At 34.6% G+C, this 10,510-nt stretch overlaps 2 protein-coding genes across 2 annotated transcripts; both read left to right on the top strand.

Annotated features, from left to right (window-relative positions):
* Positions 1–996: 996 nt before the first annotated feature.
* Positions 997–5,389, top strand: LOC128186070 (monomeric sarcosine oxidase-like). Its single transcript, XM_052855796.1, has 9 exons — positions 997–1,158; positions 1,627–1,696; positions 2,021–2,077; positions 2,663–2,794; positions 3,289–3,502; positions 3,644–3,810; positions 3,930–4,116; positions 4,551–4,690; positions 4,986–5,389. The coding sequence occupies exons 1-9, from the start codon at positions 1,059–1,061 to the stop codon at positions 5,155–5,157; spliced, it is 1,239 nt and encodes a 412-aa protein (XP_052711756.1). The 5' UTR covers positions 997–1,058; the 3' UTR covers positions 5,158–5,389.
* Positions 5,390–6,073: 684 nt separating this feature from the next.
* LOC128186071 (protein FAM167A-like) lies at positions 6,074–9,103 on the top strand. The gene is made up of 2 exons (XM_052855797.1): positions 6,074–6,901; positions 8,791–9,103. The coding sequence occupies exons 1-2, from the start codon at positions 6,518–6,520 to the stop codon at positions 9,046–9,048; spliced, it is 642 nt and encodes a 213-aa protein (XP_052711757.1). The 5' UTR covers positions 6,074–6,517; the 3' UTR covers positions 9,049–9,103.
* Positions 9,104–10,510: the final 1,407 nt, after the last annotated feature.

Here is a 10,510-nt window from a genome sequence, read left to right on the forward strand (position 1 = left end):
GATGTAGGTGGTTGAAATTGTGTTATAGCAAATACACAGGTTAACACTGGGTATAATAAGCCTAAGAATTGGTAAACCAAACATTTGTGTAACATTGTTGACTAGTCAGTGCATTGTTCAGGTTAAATTAAATATGAAACTTACTTTTCGTAAGAAAATAAAAGACAGCAATTAAAGAAGTGTTTAAACTGCTGTTTTATAGAATAAAATTATAATATCAACTTTTCTTATCGTCGGCTAAGAACTTACAAAAAAGAAAAGAAGCCATAGTTTCGTTGCTATAAGTTGTAAAAATTTGTTTGGATAATACAGTTCATATTTGACGTCAGTGTATACATGTACAATTTTACGGCAGTATACACTGGCGGATATAGAGGGGGGCCCGGGGGCCCGCCCCCTTTTGTGATCAAATTTTTAAAAAAAATATATGTAAGACCTGTAGTAAAAGAATGTCAAATCAGTTTTTGTTGTTATTTAGTTCTTACAATATGTCAAATCTAACAAGATTAGCTCATAAAAGTGTCTTAAAACACCTCAAAACCCGGGAGCCCCCTGGCCCCCACAAGGGCTTTGCCCTAGATCCACTGGGGGCCTCAAGGCGGTGGATATATATATAATATAATATAAAATATGCACAGGAAATTCCTTATATTTGAGCTCCACCACGACTGCCCCGGTTTGGGCATGAACTCACGACCTCTGGAACCCACTATATATATAAATATATAAAACACTTTTTAAAACAAATTAATCTATCCATTATTCCACAATGTTATCCATTCATTAGGATATTGATTATGCCTTTTAATATGCGCAGTAACTCACGGATGGTGTTGCATTTTTTTTCCACACAATCATGATATCATATTCGCTATCCAAGGGTTCGATACGTTACTCTGAGTCTCATTATTCGAACTTTTTATTATAGAAGGTAGATTTTATAAATAAATCGCTTTTATCAGTTTATTTGTCGTAACCGGCCACCGTACCTAAGTGTAGGCCTAAATATTGACCTAGAAAAATACTTTTGACGGACCTTAGCACAGATACTTTGTGACATGGCGGACGGGGAGCGGCGGACCTACGCCTACATTGTTGTTGGCTGCGGGGGCGTGGGTAGTGCTGCCCTCTATTGGCTGGCAAAGAGAGCAGGGAAAGGTAAGCAACACCGGGTATTTATACGAAATCAACTTACGTACCTGCAAAATTATAAACCCTAGCAAGTTCACAATAAAGGATTAAATGATCAGTTTTTGCATTCGAGAGATGAAAACAACATGATTAAGTTTCATACCCTTTTGCATGGACAAGGATGCAAGCGCGTGTCCTATAAATTTCTAAATGTTACAAGTACACACAAGCACATTGTACAAATTTTCTGTAATGTAAATGCATCTAAAACGACAAGTTTGATAAACAAAAGATATGAAAAGAAGTTGAAAAGTTAAAGTTTCTTAAAAGCTTGTTTGCAAGTTACGCAAGTTTTAAGAATTCATTTAAGGTAAGTACACGTTACTACATGTAATGAGTAACATTTACATGTATATAATATGGTGAACGCAGAAGAAGCAACACTAAAACACATTGAATAAAAGCATGTACAAGTATCTTTTTCTACTGTTGTAGATGTGTTGGGATTGGAGCAGTTTAAATTAGGTCATGATAATGGAGGATCGCAGGACCATTCCAGGATCATGTAATAGCTATGTTTACCTATTCTTCCCACAAAGACTTCAATATCGATAAATCCTAATTTTATATACAAATTATCTATTCTCTCAAAATTCTTTACAGCAAAATTTTATTCCGTTTTCATGTGAGAATGCAATAAAAAAAATTGGAACTGTTAAAGAAGAGAACAAAAGAAAATAGTAATTTTTGATGTAAATTACAGATTTACGACAAAGTTGTTCCGACAAAATTTCAGAACTCTAGGTAACATATTTTTAGACTACATACATGTATATATTATACCTGTGGCGTTGCTGATTAAAGGGCAATAACTGCCGTCTACTTTCAGACGCCTGGCCTACCACGATGATATGTATACCAAGCTGACTCCAGACACCTATAAAGCGTACGTATCAGTCTGTAAAATGATACTTAACTAGAATACAGTCTGTTGTAGTCCAGTTTAAATTGATAAATTCCAATCCTTTAATGTAACATACGAAAATTAATATAATTCATTAATAAATGTAAAATAAGATTTTTCCCTATCAGGATATCCAATTTAGCTTTCCTTTAAAATAGCATCAACAGCTAGATCAAGTAACATGACTATGTATATTTCTATATGTACTAGCTTGTAATTTATGTGTTATGATATCAGTGCATTTTCTCAATCTCATGGAATGACCCTCTTTACGCAAAATATGATGTCATTTTATTCCTATAAACTCTGAAAAGGTAACTAAAAGTAAAATTACCATCCATTATCTCGGTCGATTTTTTTTAAACGAGCGATCAAGACATGTTTTTAATATGTATTTTACGAACCTTATGGATGTTTAACTGTTAAAACCATGGATAGCTGACAGAAAACATCCATCAGAATTGTAGGGTACATGTCTAGATCTACTAGATAACTATGTAGATTGTAATATGGTAATTAGTGTGGTTTGTTTATACCTACCTGGACATTACTCTTGTTTGTTTACAGTTGGGAGGAAGTAGAGAAAGAAGCAGGTGTACAGCTGGTGTATAAAACAGGGGGAGTTAACTGGGCCAAAAAGGCTGAGATGGGGCACCTGATCGACAAATACGCCGTGGCAATGGACGCCAACAACATCCGGTATAAAACCTCCTTAAATAATCATTAAAAACTAATCAAAAACCAAAGCTTTGAAGTACTAAATATCAGATTACAGATATTATCTCCTTTGAATATCTTGTTTATCTTTTTTCAATGGAACGTGACTTTGCAAATCAACCACTAAAACAAAGATTACAAAAAGAGAAAAAAGGACCACATACGCGACTCGGTCATTCGGAAAAAGTCTCTTTTAAAATTGCATTAACTTAAAAATTACTTTTACTTAGTCATTCTATTATTTAATCAAGATAAGACAATAAGATCAATGAAAACTTAAAATCAATTCTATGTAGTGGGGAAATGTTTATAATATACACATTTTCTATAGTTTTTATCACGATTTTCTACGACCCGTGCGCTCATGGAAAACAAAATTAATGACAAATGACAATGACAAATTCTAGATGTTTCACTACGAGCGTTTATGATAACTTTTTCATCTTTTTGAACATAGACATTTTTGATATTTCAAGATATCAGAGGCTGACAGGCTCCGAACTTCACGCCAAATTCCCGCAGTTCGAGACTTCCGACGAGTACACGGCTATCTACGAGCCAATGGCGGGTCTCGTCGACGCTGCGATGGGTAACGCAGTGCACGTTCAACTCGCACGTGCGCACGGCGCCACTGTCATTGAAAACTGTCCTGTTCAGAGAATTGAGAAAATGTCAGATGGATGGATAAAAGTGATTATATACAACCACTAAATATTCAAATGATTCTGCAATCAGAGTTTAAAATATTAAAACCTACGTATCTCTGCCGCAAAATAGCACAATAAGTACATCTGAATTGCACTAATATCTTGCTTAAATAAATACTTGCAGGTTTATACTCCGAAGGGCATGTTTGTATGCCGGAAGTTGATCGTGTCGGCAGGTGCGTGGATAAATCACGTGCTGGGTTCTATCGGGCTCCATATACCTGTATACGTCACTCAGGAACAAGTCACATACTTCGCCACACCTCACATCAAGGAGTTTACAAAAGAAAAGTATACAAAAATCATAAAATCACTGCAATTTTCAATATTAATCCCTTTGCATCAATATACGTTCACAGTTGATATAAAAATGCATTCTATTCAATTTGTAAATTTTTGTTAATCGTCAGTTATCCTATTTGGATTTACCATTCTGAGAAGTATGATTTTTATGGACTTCCAATTCATGGCAATTCCGGAAGTAAGATTGGCATTGACGCTGGCGGCCCTGTGGTTACCGCTGATAGCCGGAACTTCAACCCAGATCCGGTCCGTGAAAAAGCATGCATTGACCACCTGAAGAAGACAATTCCACGGGTAAATATCGCGGAGATATAAATGTTTGAATGCTTGACTCGGACTTGTATTATGCTTTAAATTATCAAACATAAAAAAGAAAATAAAAATATTTCTAAAAAAAAATATAGCCCAGTTGAACATAACTGAAATTTTGCCATTCACTTCGAAATATTAAACAGCACAATAACATAATAAACTCACCCAGTTAGTCATAGATTACAACATGTAACGCGTTTTGGCGCTTTTGAACGAATATATTGCCCTTGATTTTGGAAATAAAAATAAAATGATTATTGAAATGTCTTTCCTTATTGCGACAAATATCGATTCTGTCATGCGTTCTTCGCTTAAACTTAATTGATTTCTGTTTTTTATTTTTTAATTGTTGGACCAAAAAAACCCAAGAGAACATTACAAGAAAAAGATTTTATTATATTAATTTTTTTTTGCAGTCGCTGGGTCCTTTGATGTATACCAAGACCTGTTTATACACAATGCCACCAGACCGCCATTTTATTGTAGACACTTGCGGAAAAAGGGTCAAAGGTTACGACGACGTCATTTTGTGCTGTGGAGCTGGCCACTGTTATAAGTAAGTTTTATTATTTCTAGATCATAGTTTACATGTACTTTGATCAGATCTAGGCATGCTAATTGTTCGTTTTTATTGACTCAGAGAGAGTTGCCAACATAGATTCTAACATCCGGGCAAAAAGTCAAGGAAGTTAATGCTTCATTTGATAGTTTCATTGATGAAAAGACCAGAGAGAGAGAGAGAGAGAGAGAGAGAGAGAGAGAGAGAGAGAGAGAGAGAGAGAGAGAGAGAGAGAGAGATCTGATTACAATTGACTTGTATTACACTTTTACTCTTGAATCCTTGTCTACAGGTTTGCCAGCCTTCTGGGCAGGATTCTGAGTGAGATGGCCATTGATGGGGAAACCCGCTATGACATCTCTAAATTTAATATCGACAGACCAGCGTTAACAGAACCTGGTTGGAAACCCCAGCTATTCATGGGAACAGGCGGGAAAGTACCAACCAAAGATTCAAAGCTCTGAAGACGAGAAAATTTCATATAATGAAGTTTCCTAATTTCAAAATAGAATATTACAGAAATGAAAATTCACGGACGGAATGGTTGAAATATTTGAATGGACAGTTGGGTGTGAAAATAGGAAGTCGATTTCTAAAATCGCCTTTTTCCTTTTTTTAATTCGAGCACCCAAAATGCATGTAGTTTGACATTGTAAGGTAATAATAAAATATCCACATCTTCATTTCTCGAAAGAATCTTTTTTCTGTCTTTATCAGTTGAATATGTACTATATATTGTTCAGATGGAGCACACTTAAAGCACCGAAATAGCCTGTTGCTCTTGTTTTCCCGTTGAGTTGCCATTTATCATGCCTTGATTGCCTCAGGACCCGTGATTGACAGGCTACAGATGCAGGGAAAGAAGATGAATTAGTTAAAATTCCACACAATCACTCGGCGTTTAGCGTCGGATGGCAGCCATTAAAGCCGAGGGAGAAGACGAGTTTTTATCGTTTGTCTTGTATTGCATTTGATGGATACAGCACCTCTTGGTTGATTTATCACCCGGTTTCAATTACTCTATAGTGGTTAATATATGTTAAAAGCTCAAACATAAAACATCAATTATTGCACGTTACGTAAGCTTGCTTAATCGTTTGTTCTTCATTTTGAGTCCATTTCAAATCAATTTTGTACTCCTTTTAGTAACTTTCATATATAGGAGTTTTACATTTAATCCAAGTTTCCTTATTACAAGCCTATCGGAAATAAGAGAACATTAATTTCCCGGGGAAACACGATGATAATAAAGAAATGTCTTTGTTTTATGTTATTAACCTCAAATTAATGTAATAGAGACTTGGTCCATGGCTCACCGCCCTAGAAAAACAACCTCTGAAATAGTCAGCATACCTCCTTACTCTCGGATGATAGTTCCTGTCGATCGGAATCAGAAAATAGCCCGGGTCGCGATGAAACAAACATGTTTCCAATTGAGCATTCACGGTAATTAACAAATGTCTCAGTTTACCTCACAGTGCCCGCCAGAAAGTTCCCCCTTGAAAAAAATATATTTGAATAGACTCTTTGAACTTCTGGATAGATAGGAACCACTCAGATTTCACAAGGGAACAGAGAGCATGCAACATGCACCTCATAATCGTGGGCATCGGTAAACATGTTGGGATCGCTTTTACCCTGATGAGTCAATTAAAACGATGGATAAGAGAATGATACAGAGTTTGCAGACAATGGAAGGCTTGTTTATTGTGAAACATTGCGTTTTCATGTGTGCCAATCAATCCAAGGGGAATTTTTCTTGGATTTGTCTTTAAAACTTTTTTCTGTATGAAGTGATTTTCTCAGGGATTTGAGTTTTAAATTATGAAGCCAATATCTCGACAGCCAGCGTTAAATGTGATAAAAGAAGGTGTGTCTGAAAATGCAGACTCTCTAACCGACCCAGAGGATCTGAAATTAGTCCCCCCGGGGTCACCCTCCGATCTCGTGCGACTTCGTGCCACGGCGTCGAGACTTCGGCTTCAGACAAAGAGGCAAAGCTATATAAACTGGAAAACTAACCATTATGATAACTTCTTTAAACAAAGGAATCGAAAGGCTGTTTTGTGTGACAGTTCTTTAACTAACTGGTCAGAAGAGATTCGAACCAAACGACCAGTAAAGAAGACATCCACTGCTGGACAGGTGATTTGTGATGGAAAATCTCTTTCAATAGACGAAGCATTAAACTGGATTCGAAATGAATTGGTACGTTAAAGAGTTGTTGTAGATGTTTTTGAAATGAAATTTAAGTTTGTTAGTTTTCTCTTTGATCTGAAAATTCAGTGAAAAATTTTACTTATTAAGTTCCGATAACGTAAAATCGAGAGTGGTATACTTTATATCTATAAAAGAGTTTTATATGATTTAAAACTTTTAACTCTTTGATTGTGAATTGAATAGCAATGGAAAATTTCACTATTCATGAATGGTTTTATTCTTTTATTTTCTAAACGTTATAACATCAAATCACACTATTAGCGATTACTTAAATTCGAGCAAATCTTAACTGAACACAGATGCATTCAATAACATACGTTTCACTGAATTTAATGAATTACCTTTCCTTGTCTATTGCTTTGTTTTTAACGCCTAAGAAATATACTGCAGGTAATCAGGTGTACAATCATTTAAAAAAGTGATAAAAAAGTGATAAGCAGATCATATAAGTTCTATGATAAATATCATATGACCAATTCCACTGATGCGCGCTTTGCTAATACAGGATGTTAACCCCACTCAAAGTTTGATAAAAATGCTAGATTGCTCACGATATAATGAAGAATATGATTCATGAAGCCATTTAGAGGGTAATTTTTACAAGCACCTGCAGACATTCCAAGAATGCAGGGATCGACGCGCTCAGTCATTCATATTCGCAGGACAAACATGTACTTTACTTCAAATTCATCATCAAAATTTAAGGTGAAAAACTAACATATTCATCATTTCTATGAATCAGATTCATTCTTCGGGACTTTTTCAAAGGCTAGAAATTCTTATAAGGTCATCTTAAATTTTAATGATTCTTAACAAATTAGTTCTAAATATTTCAATACCATAAAATGTCTGTTCGATAGATAGATACATTTTTTCGGCTGACACGTAATGTAAATGTTCTTAACTATATACATTTCTAGGTATTTCTAATCTAACTTTTAAAAATAGAGGTTTATGTACATGTAGAGTATACAATAAGCAGTCGATTGAAAGACAATTAAAATTTATTGGACGTTTCAAACCTAATTTTAGAATCAAAACCGTGCAAGTAGATCCTGTTTGTATTGGATTGAAATGTTTGGACTGAGAAAATTTTTATAAATCTAACAGCTGCGACATTTGCAAAAATCATAAATCAAAATCATTATTATTACAATAATCCTTATGGTATTTGATGGTTGGCATTTTAGATTCATATCAACATCTTGTATCATTTTTTCCCTAAAAGCAGAAACAATTCAATTCACAATGGCTATAGTTAGCTCTTACTGCAAGATGGACTGTTATCTTAAAGCTTGGAATTGAAAATTGAACTAAAACCAATGCGTATACATAGACGCACCGGAATTTGCAAGGCTAAACCATCACATAAGAAGAAAATTAAAAAAGACCCTTCTTTGTGCTTATGGTTCTTTCGGCAACTACTGGCATATTTAGTTAGTCGTATTTTATTTCCAATTCTTCTGGGTTTTTTAAATTTTAAATCAAACAATTAAGAAACATTTGGTCTAAAATAGTAATATTTATGAACATAGGTGATAAACATGAGAAATTATATATGAACTTTTCATATTACACAAATGTTGATTGGGGTTGGGGAAAACATAAATTATGTGAGCCTCGGGAGAAAAAAAATATTTCCGGATGCGATATTAATGAAGACTGAGTGTATAAATAGATTTCTTTAATTTTGAAACAATTCATTAATATGAGAGATATTATTCATGCTTTCTAAAATCTGGCCAAATATTGTAGATAGAACCGTATAGGTCCGTGATGTGTTCCACAAAATCTGTGAGTGAATATTGTTTATTTATCGACCATAAATGACAAAAACAGTCGCATTAATACAATATTTTTTTTATTTATTTGGCCAGCTTTTGATGAGACAGATGGACCAGGCCCTTGCCAGGCAGCTGCTATCCCTGAGGCATGAGATCCAGGACATCCGGCTACGTTGGAGCTGTGAAGATCACAAAACTCTGGTAGAGGACATTCGGATTGAACTTGAAGAGTTACAGTATCTAGGGGAGATAACTGACGTTCCCGTTCACCTGCTAGAGTTCCATAATCCCCTCAAACACTGGGGCGTGACAAAACTCAATATCCACAACAAACGATTTTCCACTTGTTGATTATTGTTACATGTATGCGTGTTGAACTTGGAATAAACCCCGAAATTCTTGTTAATATTTATTTGACTATTCATAATTTCTAGCAGTCGCCTTCTTCAAATAATAAGTATTTACATTTTGATACACGTATTAAATCATAAACACAATTTGTCAATGAATAAAAAAATCTACATAATTATCATAATTTCAGTATACACCTGCATTGGATGTGAACTGTGCTGCTGAAAAAGTACAACAGTTTGCATCTGGTATACTTTAACTTGAGGCAAAACAGCCAAAAAGAATGGATATTTGACACTATAGCGAACTAACTACGCCTAATTAGTCATAAATACAAATCACAACAGATTTCTAATAGGTGGTCTGTTTCAGAAAATTGATTTGGGGAGAGCTGAAGATAAGAATGTTCCAAAACAAAACATTTCCTTATCAAATCCACAGTTGAGAAAACTTGGGTTTTATCAATGGGCACCACAGCATTATTATTCAAAATAGTCGTGACCCCAAGGAATGAATATTTCTTCATATTTCCTGTTTTAATAGTACATATGCACTGCTACAGTATGTTGCCAGAAAGAAGTCGGGACCACAGGTGGCAGGTACTAACTGAATCGTTAATACATGTATCTTGATCTGCATTTATGAAACAGAAATCAACATTCATATAAACATTCTTGATGAGTTAATTGGATTTCCATTCCACGCCCAATATAATTTTTAACTCAAGTTAATTATGAAAATGAGGTTGGAAATTCTAATTCATTATGCAAAAATTAGAGTATACATGGTACATGGCATTCCACGTGTCTATATATGTGACTAAAGTTTTAACGAATTTTACAATGAATGGTACGAAAGCCTTTTGGGCTCATTTTATCAAGTAAAATAAACATTTCTATTATTTAATAAATCTTAAAATTTCGAATTTATTCACGAAAATTTTGCGTTATAATTAAAAAGTTTTGAACAATATCGCGAAAGTTTCGCGTTTGTTTGAGATAGATATTTTTTTTTTTTTTTTACAAATGAAAATGAGATCAATAGGCTTTCGTAGAATAGTAGATGATGAAACTGGTTTTTTTTACCTGCATGAAATATTTTGCGATCATTAATTATTTTAAACCGGTACTTAGACAGTACCAAAATGTTGCATTTGGTGATGTGTTTATGCAATTTAAACACACGAGATCAAACCATCAGTTATATTCTAATAAATACGCAGCTGGCTTTAGCATTAATCATAAAACATTGAAACTCTCAATGAACCCTAATAAATCGCTTGCTTGTATATCAGATCTCAAAATTACATTTTCAATCGTGGTATTATGACCCTCAATGCCGTGCTTATCTTGTTTTTTAACTTTGCTAGCAACTAGTTCAATGTATTGAAGTGTTTACGACAATTCCAGCTTTAAGGGCTAGAACTGAATAATACAATTAAAATGCAATTTGAGGACTGGCC

This window comes from Crassostrea angulata, chromosome 5 (assembly GCF_025612915.1).
Source record: "Crassostrea angulata isolate pt1a10 chromosome 5, ASM2561291v2, whole genome shotgun sequence".
Lineage (NCBI taxonomy): Eukaryota > Metazoa > Mollusca > Bivalvia > Ostreida > Ostreidae > Magallana > Magallana angulata.